General features: G+C 46.2%; 1 protein-coding gene across 1 annotated transcript in view; it reads left to right on the top strand.

Moving 5' to 3' along the window:
• The window catches only part of LRP4 (LDL receptor related protein 4), a 110,633-nt gene that overhangs the window by 31,157 nt on the left and 56,306 nt on the right, over nucleotides 1-23,170 (top strand). Inside the window, exon 2 of the mRNA XM_065402622.1 lies at nucleotides 22,998-23,144. Within this exon, the coding sequence (XP_065258694.1) occupies nucleotides 22,998-23,144 (147 nt within the window). The remainder of the gene's footprint in view (nucleotides 1-22,997; nucleotides 23,145-23,170) is intronic.

The raw sequence follows: 23,170 nt of genomic DNA on the forward strand, positions 1-23,170 counted from the left end.
GATGGACTACAAGCCGCCAGGAATAGTATCCCCGATAATGTCACGGCAAACCTGGTGGCTGAACTTTATAACTTTGTCCTCACCCATAACTATTTCACATTTGGGGACAATGTATACCTTCAAATCAGTGGCATTGCTACTGTGGCATGGCCCCACAGTATGCCAACATTTTTATGGCTGACTTAGGGGATGAGAGCTGAGGAAGCGTTGTTCTAACGCCCCTACTCTACGTGCGCTACATTGATGACATCTTCATCATCTGGACCCATGGAAAAGAAACCCTTGAGGAATTCCATCATGATTTCAACAATTTCCACCCCACCATCAACCTCAGCCTGGACCAGTCCACACAAGAGATCCACTTCCTGGACACTACTGTACTAATAAACGATGGCCACATAAACACCACCCTATATCGGAAACCTACTGACCGCTATACTTACCTACATACCTCCAGCTTTCATCCAGACCACACCACTCGATCCATTGTCTACAGCCAAGCTCTATGATACAATTGCATTTGCTCCAACCCCTCGGACAGAGACAAACACCTACAAGATCTCTATCAAGCGTTCTTACAACTACAATACCCACCTGCTGAAGTGAAGAAACAGATTGACAGAGCCAGAAGAGTACCCAGAAGTCACCTACTACAGGACAGGCCCAACAAAGAAAGTAACAGAACGCCACTAGCCATCACCTTCAGCCCCCAACTAAAACCTCACCAGCGCATCATCAAGGATCTACAACCTATCCTGAAGGACGATCCATCACTCTCTCAGATCTTGGGAGACAGGCCAGTCCTGGCTTACAGACAGTCCCCAAACCTGAAGCAAATACTCACCAGCAACCACACAACAAAAACACTAACCCAGGAACTTATCCTTGCAACAAAGCCCGTTGCCAACTCTGTCCACATATCTATTCAGGGGATACCATCATAGGACCTAATCACATCAGCCACACTATCAGAGGCTCGTTCACCTGCACATCTACCAATGTGATATATGCCATCATGTGCCAGCAATGCCCCTCTGCCATGTACATTTGGCCAAACCGGACAGTCTCTACGTAAAAGAATAAATGGACACAAATCAGACATCGAGAATTATAACATTCAAAAACCAGTTGGAGAACACTTTAACCTTCCTGGTCACTCGATTACAGACCTAAAAGTCGCAATATTACAACAAAAAAACATCAAAAACAGACTCCAACGAGAGACTACTGAATTGGAATTAATTTGCAAATTGGACACCATTAAATTAGGTTTGAATAAAGACTGGGAGTGGATGGGCCTTTACACAAAGTAAAACTATTTCCCCATGCTTATTCTCTGCCCCCCCCCCCCCCTTCCTCACATCTTCTTGTCAGTTGCTGGAAATGGGCCATTTTCATTATCACTACAAACAGTTTTTTTTCTCTCCTGCTGATAACTCACCTTAACTGATCACTTTCCTTACAGTGTATGGTAACACCCATTGTTTCATGTTCTGTGTGTGTGTGTGTATCTATCTATCTATCTATCTATCTATCTATATCTTCCTACTGTATTTTCCACTGCATGCATCCGATGAAGTGAGCTGTAGCTCACGAAAGCTTATGCTCAAATAAATTTGTTAGTCTCTAAGGTGCCACAAGTACCTCCTGTTCTTTATTCATACCTATGTCTCCTCGCCTGCCCTGAAGCAAACAGCCCTTTTTCTCCCACTGAGTAGCCACATGAAATTTAGGGAAAGCCAAGGCACATATAGGATTCATAAAAATATTACATACAATTCCCACTTCGTTATACCGGTGCATCAGGAAGCTTGATAGCTTGATCAAAAAATAACACCCTCTGCCCATATAACTTACAGACGTTTTTTAAATGCAAATAGAGAAGTGTGAGGGCCTGAATACCTTAAATGCAAAATGCTCTTCCTCTGTTGAGGAGACCCTCAGGAATGTACCAACAAGCCCTGATGGACTGGATAATGGGATGACCAGAAGAGAGTGGAGATTTGGGCAGGGGGAGAGGAAGCTGAAAGTGAGAAGCCTGTGAGCCTGAAGAAAATGGAACCCAAATCCTTCAGAGAATGTGTAATAAGGAACTGCTGACAAGTGGAATGAAGGACTGAGAGGGTTGAGAATCAGCTGTGTGCTAGAAATATTAGGGTGTTCACGCACCAGCAGTGAAGTCCTTTGTTACCCAAAAGGTGAATGAGCTGGTGGGATGTGACACGGAAAAAGAGCCAATTCAACTTGATAAAAGTTAAGGTAGAAAACGACTGGTCTGGCAGCACCTTCATTCTCATAATAGTAGGAGATAGGTTGCAAAAAGATCTTCTCCAAAAACCAAATTATGTTACCAGATTTAATCCTGGCAACCCCCAGTCAGAGGAGATTCCTCCAAAGGCTCAAGAGAACTAAGAGAAACTGCAACTTTGAGCCCAGCCAGACTCCGAGTGCAGTAGAAGTATTCATTCTGGGATGACAGGAGTGCCTCCCAACTGTTGAACAAGGTGACTTGTGAATTCCAGAGACTGGCAGGTTGGAAAAGACATGATAGAGATTTTTGGGAAAGAGTCCATTTTGGAATGTTTGTCCTCTTATATGCTGTTAATAGGGCAAGTCGGATAAACCAGGATGGTGATACTATTGCCATTACAGGAGGAAGTTCTAGAACTGTTCTGAAAGTTAATGCCTGAGTGATAGAAACAGAGAGAGAGGTTGAGGTAGAAGGGGGAGGAATTCATGTATGTAACTCAAACTGCCAGTCTCCTATGCTACTGGTATGGGTGACACATATCAAAGGGTTCTAAACCTCATGCCAAACAGTGGTAAGGCAGAGCTGTAAAGTTTCCTGACTTCTGAAACTCTGATTCTGAAAAGATCCAAGAAATGACTCAGTAATGGATGGAGATGGGGAGTGACTGCTGGTCATCTGTTTGGTCAAGAGAAAATAGCTGCTGCTGGGAGTGGGTTTAGAATCATAGACAGGGCCGGCTCCAGGCACCAGCCCACCAAGCTGGTGCTTGGGGCGGCACCTGGAGGGGGGCGGCGCGGCGCTCCGGCCCGAGAGCGGGTCCGCGACTGGGCTCGCCGCCCTTCCCCCGGCGCTGCCTCTGGCCGCCGGGGAGAGCAGAGCCCCGGCCGAGCTCGCCGCCCTCCCCCCGGCGCTGCCTCTGGCCGCCGGGGAGAGCGGAGCCCCGGCGGGGCTCGCCGCCCTCCCCCCGGCGCAGCCTCTGGCCACCGTGGAGGGCGGAGCCCCGGCCGGGCTCGCTGCCCTCCCCCCGGCGCAGCCTCTGGCCGCCGCGGAGAGCGGAGCCCCGGCGGGGCTCTCCGCCCTCCCCCCGGCGCAGCCTCTGGCCGCCGGGGAGAGCGGAGCCCCAGCCGGGCTCGCCGCCCTCCCCCCCGACGCTCTGGCCGCCGGGGCTCCGCTCTCCCCAGCGGGGCTCACCGCCCTCCCCTGCGGGGGGGGGGGCGGGGGCGGCGGGAGGCTTTTTTGCCTGGGGCAGCAAAAAAGCCAGAGCCGCCCCTGATCATAGAATATCAGGGTTGGAAGGGACCTCAGGAGGTCATCTAGTCCAACCCCCTGCTCAAAGCAGGACCAATCCCTAACTAAATCCCCAAATCCCTAAATTGGCCCCCTCAAGGATTGAACTCTCAACCCTGGGTTTAGCAGGCCAATGCTCAAACCACTGAGCTATCCCTCCCCCCCTCAGGAGTGGGCACACTTTTTGGCTCGAGGGCCACCTCTGGGTATAGAAATTGTATGGCGGGCCACGAATGCTCACAAAATTGGAGGTTGGGGTGTGGGAGGGGGTGAGGGCTCCGGCTGGGGGTGCGGGCTCTGGGATAGTGCCAGAAATGTGGAGTTCAGGGTGTGAGAGGGGGCTCCGGGGGCAGGGGATTGGGGTGTGGGCTCTGGGGTGGGGCTGCGGATGAGGGGTTGGGGATGCAGGAGGGTGCTCCGGGCTGGGACCGAGGGGTTCGGAGGGTGGGAGGGTGATCAGGGCTGGGGCAGGGGGTTGGGATGCAGGAGGGAGTCAGGGATGAAGGCTCCAGACAGCACTTACCTCAAGCAGCTCCTGGAAGCATCGGCATGTCCCGCCTCTGGCTCCTACGCGGAGGCACACCCAGGCGGCTCTGTGCACTGCCCCGTCCGCAGGCACCGCCCCTGCAGCTCCCATTGGCCGTGGTTCCCGGCCAATGGGAGTGGTGGGGGCAGCACTTGGGGTAGGGGCAGCGTGCGGAGCTGCCTGGCTGTGCCTCCACGTAGGAGCTGGAGGGGGGGGGAATATGCCGCTGCTTTCGGGAGCCACGCGGAGCCATGGCACACGCAGAGCAAGCCCCGGACCCCGCTCCCCGTCGGAAGCTCGAGAGACAGATTAAAACATCTGAAGATGCGGCCTCTGGGCCGTAGTTTGCCCACCACTGGTTAAGTCCCTAGATGGATAATAGAAAGATCAGTGAAATCCAAAAGCCCAGGACCCTTTTTGGCAGTGCTATAATAAGCAAACAGTTCTCCAACTGTTTGGTCTATAGTCTGTTTGATCTCCAGGGTTCTGCAGAGCCCTTTGTGAATGAAATGTTGAGATCCAAGTAGTGAGGTTTTGAGGTCTGGAAGTAGAGAGGAGTTGGGTCTGTCTTAGGTCTTGCCATAATTGATTAGACCAGTGGCCCATCTCATTCAATATTCTGTCTCTGAGAGTGGCCAGTGTCAAATGCTATAGAGGAAGTTTCTTCTTAACCCTGGGCAGTTAGTGATTGGCTTATGCCCTGACTCATGAGGATTCTCAAACTGTTAATTATGTGAACCTCTAGAGAGAGATTCTTGGAGATACCTCTGGTCCCCTCTCCTATAGGTGCTCCCATAACCCTCCCTCTGGCAACCAAAGCAGTTGTTTACAAGGGGAAATAAATATTTAGAAGAGTCTTTAATGTATTTTTAGCTTCTAATATAGTTTGGCAGCTGAGATCTAGGAGGAGATCACACCATGTGTCTAGCCAGTGGTCCACCCAACACAATAGGACAACCATCTCACTGAAGCCTGAGAGCCTATGTCCTTCATGAAATGGTCTGCACACTTGTAAGGTTGGAGGAGTTCCTCTGCCTATGGATTAGGGGAAATGTCTCTCTGAAGGGTAGATAATTGGAAAGGTCCTGGGAGTGAAACTTTGGCACCACAAGTCCTGTAACTGGGCAAGCTGGGAAGGGAAGCATATGGGATGGAGCAAAGTGCTGCACTTGTCCTGTTGGCATAGAATAGGAGTTGTAAAGCAGGAAGGGGGCTCCCTGTTTGAATGCTCAACAAATTTCATTCCCTAAGGAGGGTGATTAATGAACACTCCCCACTGCAGGGGGTGAAATTAGGACACTCCCCACTGCAGGGAGTGAAATACATCTGAAACACCTCCTAGCTCTGGTCTTCTGTTACAGCAGCATGTTGCTCCTCTTGCCCAGTCATCTAGCTGGGATTTAGCAGTTGTCCAATGTCTGATAAGGTCTCCTAGTAGTATAAGTTGGAAGAATGGTTAACTATTAATTTAACTTGACTGTCATTTCATGAATGGGAATGAGCAGTGGGTGACTTTACTGTTTGCTGTTCCATACTGGTTGGGAGGCTCTGCGTAAACAACATCTGAGTGGAAGAGAGAGATGATCATTGTATCACATTGCTGAGGTGACTGACTAACTTGTAAGGTAGTTAGTACTGGGTTAAAGTTAGAGACATTCAGTTGTGTTTGAATTTTTAGGGATTGAATCACTTACATTCTGTCTTGCAGGTGATGTCCTGACTATGAGTTCTCTGGCTGGTGTTTCCAGAGGCTGGTGGTGACATCTCTGACCACATTATACACAAGCAACCTTTTAATGTTTACTTCTTTCCAATTGGTGGCTCATTAATGTGTCTGAGTGGAGTGGTCCTGTATGAAAGTCATTTATCATTTTGGGTGGCCACATAAGATCTGTCCCTGAGATGTTTAGTTGCAACTCTGGGTTTGTGTGGTAGGAAATAGTTACTGGTTGCATTTCATAGGAGCTTGTAACTAAGCAAGAAAAAGCCACTCATGGCTTAAAGCAAAAGGTATTTCTCTGCAGTATCCTTCAAGAGTCGCTGGGTGCTTTGTATGAGCTATATGTTATAAAATGGTCTATGCTTAAGAAAAGGCAAAAGCTGCAGCAAACCTCATGTCAAGACAGGGCTATGTCTATTAGTAATAGGAAGTAAATTCTACACGCAGGAAGCATAATGCCCTTTCTCTGGAACTCAAGGTTCTATGTAGGACGAAGCAAGTGGCCAACTGAGTCTGGCCTCAGTGAATGAGTGCAAATACGTGGTGATAAAAGATTGAAGAAGCTGGACCCCAGCCAGTGAGTACCTTGGAGGTACGAAACAAAATATTAATAAATATTGAGACAGAAATTAATGGGCCCCAGTGTAAGTTTTCGAGTGATGCATTTTCCAGAGAAACTGTAAGGATGTAAACTGCCTTATTTAGGATCTAATGCGATCAGAAACTCTTGAGAAGAGAGTGGTGATAGTGCAGCCTTGAACACTAGGCTATTTCAGGCATTCCAAATCCTTCTCTGAAGGATAGAGGTTCTGGTACTAGAACAAAGATGTGCTCATTGATATTGTCATTGGATTTATAACCCTCCAAGCTCATGATGCTTGAAGACTGGTTTGAGAGGCTGGTATTGTGTTGGACTGCTTGGATGGAGAGTATCCCTTGGCAAGCACTTGGAGCCAGCTAACAAGACCTGGGGGTTGTGATTCGTGTGACATTTAGCTGTATTTGGCACAGTTAGTGACAGTGAAGGCCTTTTAACTGGACCAAAGTGAGATATCTTGATAACATCCATATAACAATGCAAATTTTCCACCATCCAATGGCAACTAACTGCAGAGAAAAGATCCCTGAGTTGTGTGCACCTAAGCCAAGAGAAGTACGGAACTAAAGAATGAAGGAGTTTCTTTTGGTTCTTTTAGACTAGTCCAGACTCTTGGATTTAGCTCTTTCCAGGCAATGTGTGGAGATGGCACTGTTTGAACTTTTGAGTGACTTAATTTTCTTCTACATAAATGGGCCTTGCCACACCAGTTATTTGGAGCAGCAGGTTCAGCAGTTGCCAAGCTGATATGGAAAACTTCTTATATTGGTTTTTATATAGTCCATCCCTCTTTCACACTTCCCTGCGAGCCGTTGCAAAGCAAAATTGTTTTCTACAGTCTGTTCTCCAGGTGCTTTGTCCAGTTTAGTGTTAAGTGGTCCAAGTAATGGGACTTCCATCCTTTCCCTAGGGAGACAATACCACAACCTAATGCATCTCACAGTCAGGAATAGGAATGTTGATGTTCAGCCTAAATGTTCCCTATCTTCATTGCACTTCCTTACTCATAATTTTATCCCTGTGATCACCCTGAATAGTTCCTCTCCTTTATTGGTATTAACCTCTTCAGATATTTGTAGATGGTTATTGCTATGTCTTCCCTTAGTTGTCACTTAACCAAGCTATATACTGTGGAGTTGTTTTTTTCCCCTCTGAAACCCCTTCAGCACCTGATTAATCTCATTCTCAGAATTCCCTCCACTTTCTCTACATTTTTCTGGTGCTGAGGTACCTAGAATTGAATGTTTTATTTCAGATCTATTTAGGGAGGGACCTCTCAGCTCCCTGATGCCAGGCCTCTGCATATGTAGCTCATATATATATATTTGGCTACAGTGTTGTACTATAAACCCATGTCTAACTTGTCCATTGTCTCGCCTTAGTTTCTCTAAGCATTGCTGCTTTCCAGATTTTTACTTCCCTCATAGTATTTGAGAGTCTGTTTCAAATTATTTTCTACCAGCTGCATTAGCTGCATTTTTTCTAGGTTGAATCTTAATTTCCTGCCCATATTTCTAATCTTTTAAGGTCCCTTTTGTATTACTTTTCTGTCTTCAGTGGTATTTGCAGCAAGTCCTATTTTGGTATCATCTGCAGACTTCTTTAACATGCCATTTATTCTCCTCCAGATCACGAATGAAGATATTTAATAAGACTCAATCTAACATTGTTCCCAATGGTATCTACTAGCATCTTCACCCCCCATAGCTTGACATATTGCCACTTCTCATTACCCTTTGTTTGTAGTCATTTAGTCAGAGTTTGATCATGTGGGTTCATAACCAAGACAAGTTGAATTAGTTTTGTGAGTAGGAGGATTTTATGGGGATAATATTCTGCCCTTCTACAGTATCTTTCATTCAGGGATACCAAAATACTTTACAAGCATTAAGCCTTAAGGCAGGCATCCTGCTGAAGTAATATATTTTACAGATGAAAAGAAATAATTTGCCCAAGATATTCTACTGAGTCAGTGGAAGAGGTGGGACTAGAATTTAGGAGTCTTGAGTTCCAGTGTTCTCTCTCACAAGGTGTGAGTATATAACTTAAAGGGAGGAGAAAGCAACTCTAAGTCAGCCCCACCTCTTGAGCATTCGGTTCTTGAGTCTTATGTTCACATTTTCCAAATATTCCCCTATCTGCTCTTTACCAATAGCTCTTTCTATAAGCTCTTCATTATTCACTAACTGCTGGCTCTGGCTTCCACTGAAGTTGGTGGCAATTCAGTGAGAGCAGGATTGGGCCCTAAGTGTCCAAACTTCTTTATTTTTAAGATCTATTTTTAAAAAGCCTCCTGTCTCTTTTCCCCTTTAGTCATTAATTCTACTCCCTCCACAGTTTTTTACCAGTTTTTCTTATATTCATTTACCCTTAAAAGTACTCATAAGAATCTGTCTCCACTTCCCCTGAATCCCTTTTGCTAGCATTAACTCTTATGTTCTTTTGCTGCTCTCAAATCTTAATTGACTGCAATCTTATTGCACTTGTCTTCCTTATATTATAACCCAGACCTACTGAATTTGCTGAACTTGGCCCTGGATGACCGTTGTACTAAGAGTAATAGGCTGAAGATAAGTCAAAAAAATTAGGCAATATTTTTGATTAAATAAATAAAACAGAGTTCTGATAGTAAAGTATGAGAGGCTGTGAAATTGCTTCCCCAGGGAAGGTGTGGAAGCCTCATTGCTGGAGGTATATAAAAATTACACTTGACAAGACACCAGAAAAGTTCAGCTGAAGGTCTAAAAGGCCTTTTTCATTTCTCTATTCCAAGATCCCACAATTGCTTGACAGTTTATTTGAAGCATGGGTTAGAATTCATGTTTTCAGTAAGACTCTGGGGTAAATTCTGTAGCGTGCCCCTCTACCAGTGTTTGTAGCACCCAATGGGCCTGCAATTACAAGGCCTGTGCCAGAATAGTTTTGTAGTTGTCCCCTGTTAAGAGCTGGGCTTGGTTTTGCATCATGCAGTTTGTCTCTTGAGGTTAGGGCAGTTCTCTGATCTTTGAATTGCCCTGAGCACAGTTAGGCTGGAATGAAATTCCCTTCCTGGTCTGTAGGAAGTTGCTTCCCTGAATCAGTTTCTATAGCAAATGGCTACACTTTCTTTGCTTGTCTATCTTGAGGGAAACTGAAGATTTTGGTTTCAGAGTAGATTTTTCCTCTCTTCCCCAAATAGCAGTTTTCCACTGAAGGGAGAGTACAGTTAATCCAGCTTTAGAAGAGGGATTTGCTGACCATTGTTTAAACAGAGAGCTCTACTGGCAGACAGTGGAGAAAGAACATTACACCAACACATTCTGATGTCAGAAGGGGCACTGCTCACTGATAAAGGCCACCAAGATGTTTAACTAGTGGGAGAAGCTGAACTAACTTTGCCTGCCTGTACCATGGCCTTCAGAGATTTGATATCTGATTAGAATGCAAGTTATACAAACTTCTTTATGTACCACTTGTAGGGACAGGCCAGTAGTTTCAAAGCCTTCAAGCACTACTGCCTCAACTTTGTGTTCTGAGGGGAGTGTCCGAGACATTCCTGCTAGAAGGATAGCCTCCCTTGTAAGGCAGGTTTTGCAGTGTCTACTTTGGGGTTTCCCAATAAGGGGTTCAGATGCTTGAAATATTTTAGCGTGTTATCTCACTGTCGTGCCCACGTGACTCCTCATAGTGAGCACAGCACTGCAGTTGCTGTGCCTCAGTTTCCCTGACTGTGTTACCAGCCCACTCTGGTGGCTCACCTTCCAGGTAGGTCATTACAAGCGTTCAACCCCCATCCAGAGTAGCAGAGTCCAAAGTCCGTCCAAAACAAATATGAAATAAAGGACTCTTTCTCAGCTGGGCCTAATAATTGAACAGGGCCATTTGATCTCTAGCCTATCAGGATCAGTGGGGTGGGGGATCTCAGCCATCACAAGTGAGGCTGAGCCTGACTCTCCTTAATGGGTCAGCCAGCCTGTGATACACACCCACATTCTCCCAAAGACTTTATACTGTACATAATAAGTTTCCCCCCCGCCCCCCCATAATATTTTTCTTTCAGCTTCCTTCCAATTTATTTGTGTGTTTCTAGTGATGAGGTGTCAAACAAAAGTCAGTATGCCGTTAACATTTATTGCTCTAGTGCACCAAGTGAAGGTAAAAGTTTTGTTTTGTCCATTGCATAGGGTGTGTGTGTGTGTGTGTGTATATGTGTATATATATATATAGAGAGAGAGAGAGTGACAGGGTCAGGCCAGGTGGCTACAGGAGAGTGATAGAAGGCAGATATATTAGCCCCAGATTAAGTAGGTCTCTTTTCCCTGGGTAAGGTAACAGGGAAGGTTCCAGAACAATCAGGAACTTTCTGGAAACAATTAAGGCAGACAAGCTGATTAGAACACCTGCAGCCAATCAAGAAGCTGCTAGAATCAATTAAGGCAGGCTAATCAGGGCACCTGGGTTTTAAAAAGGAGCTCACTTCAGCTTGTGGTGTGGGTGTAAGGAGCTGGGAGTGAGAGGACGTGCTGCTGGAGGACTGAGGAGTATAAGCATTAACAGACACCAAGAAGAAGGTCCTGTGGTGAGGATAAAGAAGGCGTTGGGAGGAGGCCATGGGGAAGTAGCCCAGGGAAGTGTAGCTGTTGTGCAGCTGTTCCAGGAGGCACTCTAGACAGCTGCAGTCCACAGGGCCCTGGGCTGGAACCTGGAGCAGAGGGTGGGACCGGGTTCCCCCCAAACCTCCCAATTGACCTGGACTGTGGGTTCTACCAGAGGGGAAGGTCTCTGGGCTGTTCCCCCAACCCACATGGTGAATCTCTGAGGCAAGAAAATCCGCCAATAAGCGCAGGACCCACCAAGATAGAGAAGGAACTTTGTCTATATATATATATATATATATATATATATATATATATATATATATATATAACCCAGATCTGTGACACTCAGTCCTGGACCTAAAGAATGATTGTTCTTCCTAGATTCTTGTGGTTCAAAACTGAATAGTTTATACAGGCAGTAAACCCAGGCAGATATGGTCTTCTCTGGATTTTCAGAGCATTATATCAGTACTCCTATCCCACCTCACCAAAAATCTCTCAAATTTGCAATACTATGAAAGGTCTAGATGTATGTGTACCCAGAACATAATGGTTAGCTAATCATGGGAAAATGCATCACTCCTACCCAACAAGCAAACTGTTGTCTGCCAGTTTCTGTAGAGTCCTATTCGGTTTAGATAGATAACTCAAAAGGTGTTTTTTGGGGGGTGGGAAGCAGTACCCTGCTTACTCACTTGGTCCTGTGTGTCTGGGAGTAAGGAATGTGGGTACTCCTGAGGACCACCTAGGATCCATAGCAGCATCATTACATGTGCTACCCTCAGCCCATGTCCACTGAGGCAACTTCAACCTTATTCAGGGATTACTAGAAAATGCCGCCATTCCAGAGTGAGCTTCCACATCCTGATCAGCCAACTAGCTGTTCACTTCAGAGGCCAGCCTCCACAGATGGGGAACTTTTTTAAGCAATAGTCTTTGGAAGATGAACCAGCAACAGACTTGAAATAAGAATAGCCACATAATCTCTGTAGTTCTGTTCATTCCCTCTGGGGCACCTGGCATTGGCCACTGTCAGAAGACAGGATACTGGGCTAGATGAACCTTTGGTCTGACCCAATATGGCCATTCTTATGCTCTTGCTGAAATTGGAATTAACATCCCTACCCTTGGAAGGAAAAGGGCCATGGGAAGTTAAATGAAGCAAGAATTTTAATCTCATCTGAAAAAGGACACCTCTAATAAAACAGGGGGCTGCAAAGTCCAGTCTGGGTGATTACATTCTGACTCCCTAAATTCCCCTGTAAATTCCAATGGATGTTATATTTGTGACTGATGTGGAGCTGCTATGTAATAATCTCAGACTACTGAAATGTAATAACTTTATGAACGCTGAATGTGACCTGGTCAGTAAGGGAAAGTTGTTGTATGTTGGGTTATAAGACTTTCCTATATGAATGTATTGATCTAGCTTAATAGGGAACTGGGATGTGGAGGAGGCGAAACAACCAGGAAAGCAACATAGGAGCTAGAGAAAAGCAAACCTACCAACACACATTGGTGTGCAATTACAGGACAATGGCATGCTTCCAGGCTTCAGCCTGATGTTGCACAGCTGTTTTGCCAGGCTGGGAAACTAGAGATCAACAGGACACTAAACAGTTAAAAAGCTCTTTCAGGAGAGGAAGAGGGGATCAGTTGTCAGGGACTGTTCAAGGGGACAGGTTGACACTAGGGTTACCGCCTGGCTCCTTCTCAGCCGGCTGCCGTGGGGTGCACGCCCAGCCGGGGTCCACTCTTTGCCTCGCCGGCCTGGCAGGGCGGGCGCAGTCCCCCGGGGAAAGCTCGGGGCAGGCCAGGGCCAGCGGAGCGCGCTGGGGTCGGGCTGGCTGGGAGCAGCCGGGGAGGTCACTTCCCCGCCAGCTGCTGGGAACCGCCTCGCCTCTTCACCCACAGCCCGGCCACCCGGGCATGAATAATAATCCCCGCTGCGGCCGAGGCGGCTTCCCCGGGGCCAGGCAGGCGCGGCACGTTATCTCGGCCCCGCTGGTGCCAAAGGTGCAGAGGAATTGGACAAGCCAGGTCCCGGCGAGCAGAGCATACACGATCTCTGCCTTTGCTCCCGCCCCCACGCCTGGCTTTCCCATGATCACATGCCACCTCCCCAGACCTGCGTCCTGTTGAAAGTTCCAATCCTCCCCGCAACTCCTCTGAAAATGCAGAGACACAAATATGTCCCCTGGGGAATGAAGGAACAAACACTCCCCTCCCCAGCTGCTTCAGTAATGCCGGCATTTTCCCGGACATGTTCGGCTTTTTGGCAATTCCCCCCAGACGGGGATTTGAGGACCAAAAAGCTGGACAGGCCCGGGAAAATCCGGACGTATGGTAACCCTAGTTGACACTGAGAAGCTCTGAAGAAGTTGGGCCTGCCAGACTAACATGAGAGGGATAGAATCATAGAACTGTAGGGCTGGCAGGGACATTAAGAAGTCAAGTCCAGCCCCCTGCACTGAGGCAGAACCAAGTAAACCTAGACCATCCTTGACAGGTGTTTCTCCAACCTGTTTTTAAAAACCTCTAGTGATGAGGATTCTATGGCCTCTTGGAAGTCTAGTCCAGAGCTTAACTACCACTATCGTTAGATTTTCCTAATATCTAAAGTAAATTTCCCTTGTTGCAGATTAAGCCAGTTACTATTTGTCCTACCTTCAGTGGACATGGAGAACAATTGATCACTGTCCTCTTTATAACAGCCCTTAACATATTGGAAGACTGGAGTCAGGTCCCACTCAGTCTTCTTTTCTCAAGACTAAACATGTCCATTTTTTTGTAACCTTCCTTCATAGGTCAGGTTTTCTAAACCTTTTATCATTTTTGCCCTCCTCTGGACTCGCTCTCCAATTTGTCCATATCTTTGCTAAAGTGTGGTGCCTAGAATTGGACTCAGTACTTCAGCAGAGGCCTCACCAGTGCTGAGTAGAATGTAACAATTACATTCAGTGTCTTACACATGATGCTCTTGCTAATTCACCCCAGAACATTAGCCTTTTAGTCATCACATTATTCACTGATACTCAATTTGTGATCCTCTACAACCTCCAGATCCTTTTCAGCAGTACTACCACATAGCCAGTTATTCCCCACTTTAGAATCATAGAGAGGTCATCTAGTCCAGTCCCCTGCACTCATGGCAGGACTAAGTATTCTCTAGATTGATTCCTGACAGGTGTTTGTCTAACCTGCTCTTAAAAATCTCCAATAACAGAAATTCCACCACCTCCCTAGGCAATTTATTCCAATGCTTAACCACCCTGACAGCTAGGAAGTTTTTCCTAATGTCCAACCTAGACTGACCTTGCTGCAATTTAAGACCATTGCTTCTTGTCCTATCCTCGGAGGTTAACAAATACAATTTTTCTTCCTTCTTCTTGTAACAATCTTTTACATACTTGAAAACTGTTGTGTCCCTTCTCAGTCTTCTTTTTTCCAGACTAAACAAACCCAATTTTTTTCCATTTCCCTCATAGGTCAGGTTTTCTAGACCTGTAATAATTTTTGTTGCACTTCTCTGGACTTTTTCAGAATTGTCCATATCTTTCCTAAAATGTGGCACCCAGAACTGGACACAATACTCCAGTTGAGGCCTAATCAGTGTGGAGTAGAGCTGAAGAATTACTACTTGTGTCTTGCTTACAACACTAATACATCCCAGAATGATGTTTCCTTTTTTTGCAACAGCGTTACACTGTTGACTCATATTTATCTTGATTTGTAGTTGTGCATTTGATTTTTCTTTCTCAAATGAAGTAAAGATAGGCACTATGTTTGCCCTTTTCCAGTCTTCTGGGGCCTCACCTATCCGCCAGGAGTTTTTGAAGATAATTACTAATGGTTCTGAGGTTGCTTTAGCTTGTTCCTTAAGTACTGTGACAAAGTTCCTCCTCTATCTTGGTGGGTCCTGCGCTTATTGGTGGATTTTCCTGCCTCAGAGATTCACCATGTGGGTTGGGGAACAGCCCAGAGACCTTCCCCTCTGGAAGAACCCACAGTCCAGGTCAATTGGGAGGTTTGGGGGGAACCCGGGCCCACCCTCTACTCCGGGTTCCAGCCCAGGGCCCTGTGGACTGCAGCTGTCTATAGTGCCTCCTGTAACTGCTGCATGACAGCTACAACTCCCTGGGCTACTTCCCCATGGCCTCCTCCACACACCTTCCTTATTCTCACCACAGGACCTTCCTCCTGGTGTCTGATAACGCTTGTGCTCCTCAGTCCTCCAGCAGCACACCCTCTCACTCTCAGCTCCTTGCGCCTCTTGCTCCCAGTTTCTCACCCCCCCCCCCCCAACTGAAGTGAGCTCCTTTTAAAACCCAGGTGCCCTGATTAGCCTGCCTTAATTGATTCTAGCAGCTTCTTCTTAATTGGCTCCAGGTGTCCTAATTAGCCTGCCTGCCTTAACTGGTTCTAGCAGGTTCCTGATTACTCTAGTGCAGCCCCTTCTCTGGTCACTCAGGGAACAGAAAACTACTTATCTAGTGACCAGTATATTTGCCCTCTACCAGACTCCTGTACCCCACTGGTCTGGGTCTGTCACAGTACCCTAGGATGAATTTCATCAAGCCCTGCCATCCTGAATACATCTAACTTATCTCAATAGTCTTTAACCCGTTCTTTCCCTATTTTGGCCTGTGTTTCTTCTCCCTTGTCATTAGTATTAATTGTGTTGAGTATCCAGGTGCTATTAACCGTTTTAGTGCAGATTGAAGCAAAATAAGCATTAAACACCTCAGCTTTATTGATATCATCAGTTATTAGCTCTCCTTTCCCCCGCTAAGTCTACACTTAACTTCATCTTTTTCTTGCTCCTAATGTATTTAAAGAACCTCTTGTCACTGCCTTATTTCCCTTGCTAGATGTAACTCATGTTGTGCCTTAGCCTTTCTGATTTTGTTCCTACATGCTTGTGCTATTGTTCTGTACTCCTTAGCAATTCATCCAGGTTTCCACTTTTTGTAGAATTTCCTTTTGATTTTTCAGGTCATTAAAGATCTCCTGATGGAGCGCTGCTGGCCTCTGACTATTCATCCCAGCATTTTCTTTGCATTGGGATACTTTGCAGTGATATCTTTAATATTGGCTCCTTGAGAAACTGCCAGTTCTCCTGAACTGCTTTTTCCTTTAAATTTTCTTCCTATGCACCTTACCTACCAGTTCTCTGAGTTTGTTAAAGTCTGCTTTTTGGATGATAAACTCTAGGTAGATAGGCCTGCATATAGGATGGTTGATTGTTTTTTAAGATATGTTTTCTCTATAATGCTTTCATTCTAAATAAATAAAATTTTGCTTTAAGAAGGCTGCTTGATTACTGGGCACCACTATCATTGCTCCTGGAGGGAACAGAACTGCAGGTAGAGGAAAAGTCTGTTCTGCTGAGCTAATTGCGGTTGGTCACAGGGACTGCAGCCCAGGGGCTGGTCTGAGAGTGGGAAAATTGTGTGATTCTACCCCTAGAGAGGTGACAGCTTGAGGCCCAAGACCTGAGGTGGTGCTCTCAAAGAGAGCAGGAGGGGTCAGAGGTGCAGTTAGCCCACTGAGTCAACATTCTTACAATCTTTCTGTGGCTAGGGAGTTTTTGTGCACTGTTAAACAGCTTCCATTTTGCTTCAGAGACAGGCAAAGTGTCTTGGTCTCCTTGGCAATGAAAAATTCTAGATAAATGTTGTAGCAAAGTCAAGATTGGGGATGCCAGTGTGTGTGCCTGTTATAGAGGAGTCTGCCGTAGCCCAAGTGAGTGACATTCTAATGTGGTTATAAGGGGATGTTTCTGCCTGGTTGCTTATTTAGTTACCCGGAGGGGAGACACCCTGACTTCCGGCCCATTTCCAGATTCCTCTAGCTGATTTGGATTGAAACGTGAGACGGGGTCATGTTCCACATTGATGTGCACTTGGTTAGTTTCCTATCACACATGCCCTATTTTTAGAGAGAGCACTCACCAGCAAGGAATGACGCTTCATTGAGTCTCCTCACACCCACTGCACTCTTTCTACTTTCCCTCAGGGTAATTTGGTACTCTGGGGAGACTAATCCCTAGTCTTCTAGGTGTCTCCTGTTACAGAGGGGAGCAGCAATAAAGTTCCGAGTGTGCTGTATGTGAGAGGATAGAGCAGAGTGTTGGACACAGGAGGCTGAAATCCTGCCTCATTGAAATCAAGGGCAAAACTTTCATTGACTTCGGAGGGGAAGGGGGATTTTACCTTTTGTGTTTGTAGAAGAGAGATACGGTCCACCTAGCTGTGGTTAGTTCTTTGACACACATTAATTGCGATTTAGTTATGTATAAAAATTTAAGCCTATTTCTCAGTGTTGGAGTGAGGGGTTATAGTATCTGTACAAGGGTGCAGTGTCTTCAGCTTGCAGTGTTGTCAGGGTAAAGCAGGGTTTATAAAAGACACTACTAGAAATAACCACAAGGCCAGTAAGACTAAAGATCGCAGACCACAAAGTATTAGGCCACTGAAGATAATAAAAGGCATGTGGCTTAACTATTTTATGTACTGTATCAGTTTAGGTCACGCAAAGTACATTTACTTGGACAATCACTTGTAAGGGATGGTCTAGGTGTACATTGTCCTGCCTCAGCACGGGGGGCTGGACTTGACGACTTCTCGAAGTCCCTCCCAGCCCTACATTTCTACGATTCTATGAATAATAGCAGAGTTTAACTTTAAAGATGATAATAAAATTGGGAATATAGCAGAGTAAGTTGCAGCACACACGGTGAATTCTTAATATTACTAGACAGCTGTAGTTATTCCCCTTCAGCTCTCTAAGCTCCACCACCATCTTGATATTTGGCAGCAAAACTAATGCCCCATAAAAATAAACCTCTGATTTGCCATTCATCTAAAAATAATTTGTAAAAGTTTCCCCCCAAGTTTGGGAGTTGACTGTCTTGACACTTTACCTCTTGTTGTTGGCAGGTGCCACCTCAAATTGACTGGCTCAAACTTGCTCTAGGCCTAGCCCTCTGTTGAATTATATTTTTATTCTGTTTTTTTGTGGAGCAGGGGACAACACTGAAACTGTAAAGTCTCATCCACTTTCCTTTACCTCCCAGATTGTTGCTGAATGGAAGGGGGAAGCTGGGGGTGCTGCTGTGTCTTCCCTTAGAGCACAGTCAGAGTTCAAACTAGCTCAGATGAGTGGCCAGGTACCGTTGGGCAAAATGGTAGAATAATTGGTGCTTTGTGAAGTTGACCATAGGAAGGGGTTAGGTAAGGACAACTTGAGAGCACAGAGACCAAATGCAATAGGTTTCTGCCTTTCTAGGCAGTGATAGGATCCCAGCAGAAGATGGTTTGCCCAGAATTTTCATAAGTTTCCAGTTTGAGTGTTTTTCTGTCTCAGTGTGGGTTGGTGAAGAGATTTGAAGGGGGTGCTTGGTCTTGTAAACTTAATTTTGAATTGGCAAGCTGATTATTTACCCCAAATAATTAACTTCCAATAGTCAAGCAAGTTCCATGGATGACATCTTGCTTTCCTCTTTGAACACCGTCACTGGCTTTCCCCACCTTCTGAATCATGCTCAAGTTTCATAGCTTGGCCTCATCTTCAGGGCTCTGTAATACTCTGCTACTGCCTACATTTCTGTTTCCTTGCCCCTGCTCCCCCCACCCCTTTGCTCTGCTATCACTTCCCACCTCATCAATGAAAATTGAAAGGTGGATAAAGTGGGTAAGGAACTGGTTAAAGGGGAGACTACAAGGGGTCATACTGAAAGGTGAACTGTCAGGCTGGAGGGAGGTTACTAGTGGAGTTCCTCAGGGATCAGTTTTGGGGACCAATCTTATTTAATCTTTTTTTATTACTGACCTTGGCACAAAAAGTGGGAATGTGCTAATAAAGTTTGTGATGAGACAAAGCTGGGAGGTATTGCCAATACAGAGAAGGACTGGGATATCATACAGGAAGATCTGGATGACCTTGTAAACTGGAGTAATAGTAATAGGATGAAATTTAATAGTGAAAAGTGCAAGGTCATGCATTTAGGGATTAATAACAAGAATTATTGTTATAAGCTGGGGACGCATCAGTTGAAAGTAACAGAGGAGGAGAAGGACCTCGGAGTATTGGTTGATCACAGGATGACTATGAGCCGCCAATGTGATATGGCCGTGAAAAAAGCTAATGCGGTCTTGGGATGCATCAGGCGAGGTATTTCCAGTAGAGATAAGGAGGTGTTAGTACCGTTATACAAGGCACTGGTGAGACCTCATCTGGAATACTGTGTGCAGTTCTGGTCTGCCATGTTTAAAAAGGATGAATTCAAACTGGAACAGGTACAGAGAAGGGCTACGAGGATGATCCGAGGAATGGTGTTCTGTCTTATGAAAGGAGACTCAAAGAGCTTGGCTTGTTTAGCCTAACCAAAAGAAGGCTGAGGGGAGATATGATTGCTCTCTATAAATATATCAGAGGGATAAATACCAGGGAGGGAGAGGAATTATTTAAGTTCAGTACCAATGTGAACACAAGAACAAATGGATATAAACTGGCCATAAACTTGAAATTAGACGAAGGTTTCTAACCATCAGAGGAGTGAAGTTCTGGAACAGCCTTCCAAGGGGAGCTGTGGGGGCAAAAGACATATCTGGCTTCAAGACTAAGCTTGATAAGTTTATGGAGGGGATGGTATAATGGGATAGCCTAATTTTGGCAATTAATTGGTGTTTGACTATTAGCGGTAAATATGCCCAATGGCCTGTTATGGGATGTTAGGTGGGGTGGGATCTGAGTTACTACAGAGAATTCTTTCCTGGGTGTCTGGCTGGTGAGTCTTGCCCACATGCTCAGGGTTTAGCTGATTGCCATATTTGGGGTCAGGAAGGAATTTTCCTCCAGGGCATATTGGCAGAGGCCCTGGGGGTTTTTCGCCTTCCTCTGCAGCGTCGGGCAAGGAAGATTCTCTGCACCTTGAAGTCTTTAAACCATGATTTGAGGACTTCAGTGGCTCAAACATAGGTTTGATACAGGAGTGGGTGGGTGAGATTCTGTGATCTGCGTTGTGCAGGAGGTCAGACTAGATGATCATAATGGTCCCTTCTGACCTTAGAGTCTATGATTCCCTTGGTCTCCTTTTCCCAGTCTTTCATCTTTGCACCTTTGTCCCAGCCCTTCACTCTTGAAGCATTTTTTCTTTCTTTTTTGCACCAAATGTTGACTATTCTCTATTCTTTAAAATTCCTTCTCAGAACATGTTTTCATGAAGTCTTTTAAAAGTTATGTGCAAAGGAGGCAGGGGAGAGGGGAAAAGCTTGTATGTCTCGTCTCCTCCTCCCCACAACTCTCCTTATGTTCTATTAAAGAAGGTCTAGGAGGCTTTAATTTAAAACAGATACACTAGAAGTTCAGATTTTATCAACCCTCTTTTTTTTCCTTTAAGGACTCTGTAGAGCACTAGTAGGTGTTTGACTTCAGATAGCATGGAACCTCCATTGCTGGTGTTGCTGATTAGCTCAGCATAGGGTTGGCAACTTTTTAATCACACAAAACTGAACACCCTTCCCCCACCCCCTTCTCCAAGGCCCCACCCCTTCTCCGAGGCCCTGCCCCCCACACTCCATCTCCCCTCCCTCCGTCACTTGTTCTCCCCCACCTTCACTCGCTTTCACCGGGCTGAGGCAGGGGGTTTGGGTGCAGGAGCGGGTGAGGGCTCCAGCTAGGGGTGCGGGCTTTGGAGTGGGGCTGGGGGATGAGGGGTTTGGGGTGCAGGCTGGGACAGGAGGTGAGAGGTGCGGGCTCTGGGTGGTGCTTACCTCAGGCAGCTCCCGGAAGCAACTGGCAGCTCCCTCCGGCTCCTAGGCACAGAGGTGGCCAGGTGGCTCTGCACGCTGCGCCTGCCTGACAATGGGCGCTACAGAACCGGTGCTTGGGGCAGGGGCAGTGCGTAGAGTCTCCGTGGCCACTACTGCGCCTAGGGGCCGGACATGCCGGCCGCTTCCGGGAGTAGCGCGGAGCCAGGGCAGGTAGGGAACCTGCCTTAGCTCCGCTGTGCCGCTGACTGGATTTTTAGCGGTCTGGTCAGCGGTGCTGACTGGAGCTGCCAGGGTCCCTTTCCGACCAGGTGTTCAGGTTGAAAACCGGAAGCCTGGCAACCCTAGCTCAGCACTTTCTGGGTCTGATGGCCTCCTTTGTTTTCCTTCCTACTGAGTCATTCTGGAGTGCTCTGTATGTGTGTGGGGGGGGCTGGAACGTCTGCAGCAAGTGTTCAGTATTGCCAGCTCATATGTTCAATAATCATGCACCAGACCCCCCAAATTCATGAGATTAGTTTAAAAATTGAGATATTTAAAGATTAATACTCGTCGTTTTTTGCCTCCCTTCTGGTTTTTCGCCTTGAAGAGAAGTGCCAGCTCCTTCTCCAATTTGTGCGCCATCAACTTAGGTTCAAAACTGACCCTTAAATACACCCCCCCACACAAATACAGTTCTCCCTGTTCACTGCTCAAAGGGGGCTCTGCGTATCCCCTTCTGTTGCTGAGGGGGTGGGGAACTGCCACTCTGTCCCCCTCCCTAGTTTGGCTGTCCCACTCACTCTGCCTCCCTGCTCTCCCACGGTCTGGCGTTCCCCACCTGGCCCTGAATTCTCTTGCCCCTTCTATACTTCGCTTCATTTCCCCTCACAGCCTCCTACCAGTCACATTCTCCTTCTCTGCCATGTTATGTTCCCCTAAGCACACCACTCTGTTCCTTCTGCTCCCCACATTCCCCAACTCCACATAGTTTCCGGTCCCATTTCCAGTATTACCAAACCCAAATGTTCAATATCATGAGACAGGCTCCTAAAGATCATGAGACTTTAAAATAAAAGTTTTGTTTATATTTCCCTCCTGGTTTGTAAGCCCTTAGGATGCACTTGAGTCCCATGTCAACGCTTTTCTCCGCAAGAGGCTAGAAACTGAGATACTCATGTAATTGAGATGCCAGGAGGGCTTTAAATAAAATATCAAATATTACAGGATTAGGCAACACTCTGTTATGTAACAGATTCGCCCTCCCTGCTGTCACTGTAGTTTCATTCCCGCCTCCTCTGCATCCTCCTGGGAGATGGTGACCATCTTTCCTGGGGACAGTCAGCTCACTTTTGCACGCACAGATTAAAAAGACATGGTGGCCAACTTGCTGAGGGCAGTCTGTGGTTTCATTTCTCATTATCATCAGGGAGACTGGTGGCCATTTTGGATAAGGATAAAACTTCACAAGATTGAAGGCAGAAATCAGAAACTCATATGGTTGTTTAGCACCCCTGACAATATCGCAAGACTTGGGATAAAATTGGAAGAGTTCTTAATTCACAAATCATAGAAATTTAAAGATGCAAATACCTATTAAGCCATCTTGTCCACCCATTCCTTTGGGTCTAGTGATGGAATATTCCCTGTAGTCTGTTCACTATGGCCTTTGTCTTCCCTTCTGTGGTCCTAGGTGACAGGGCTCCCACCTTATCCCTTGGAAATTGATGCCACAGCCTCACCCATCTCACTGTTACAGATCTTCTGGAAGATTCCACCCATGTTAACTTTTGTTCCGTTTTCTCTTAAATGGGTCCTGTGTTCTTCTCTTGTTTCCATGAACTCCACAACGAGGTGTGACAGCAAATGTCAGCAGATGAATTACAGTGAACCGTTTTAGATCCGTAGGGGTCTGCTCTTAGATGAACTAGACTCAAGTAAATAACAAAGATGCACCAGTGAGAAGGTGGCAGTTACAATTAAATTTAAGGAAGCCCAAATATCTGCCTGCTGTGCTGATCCCTAGGCCTCTTCCTGGCTGCTTGCTTTGTGTTGTTACCTCCACATAGTGTCACTCCGGGAATCTGTGCACATAATTGAGACCAAGGATGGAAGGTGTTTTTCTTTTTGCAATGGGTTGTATATGTGTATGCACACGTGTGCATGTGTGTTGTGTATGTGGGGAATAATTGTGATGTTTGGAAGCTGTTGCACTTACGTTAAAACGATGGGGTCCTTTCTCCCTCTCTCTGACCATTTGATTATTTTCTTTCTCTCCCCCTGCAGGTGTAACAAGCAGCACTGACTGTTCCTGTGGACGCAATCACTTTACTTGTGCAGTCAGTGCCTTTGGCGAGTGCACATGCATCCCGGCTCAGTGGCAATGTGATGGTGACAATGACTGTGGGGACCACAGTGATGAAGATGGCTGCAGTAAGGAAATAACTCCTTTTGTGTGT

The sequence above is a fragment of the Emys orbicularis genome, chromosome 4 (genome assembly GCF_028017835.1).
Source record: "Emys orbicularis isolate rEmyOrb1 chromosome 4, rEmyOrb1.hap1, whole genome shotgun sequence".
Lineage (NCBI taxonomy): Eukaryota > Metazoa > Chordata > Testudines > Emydidae > Emys > Emys orbicularis.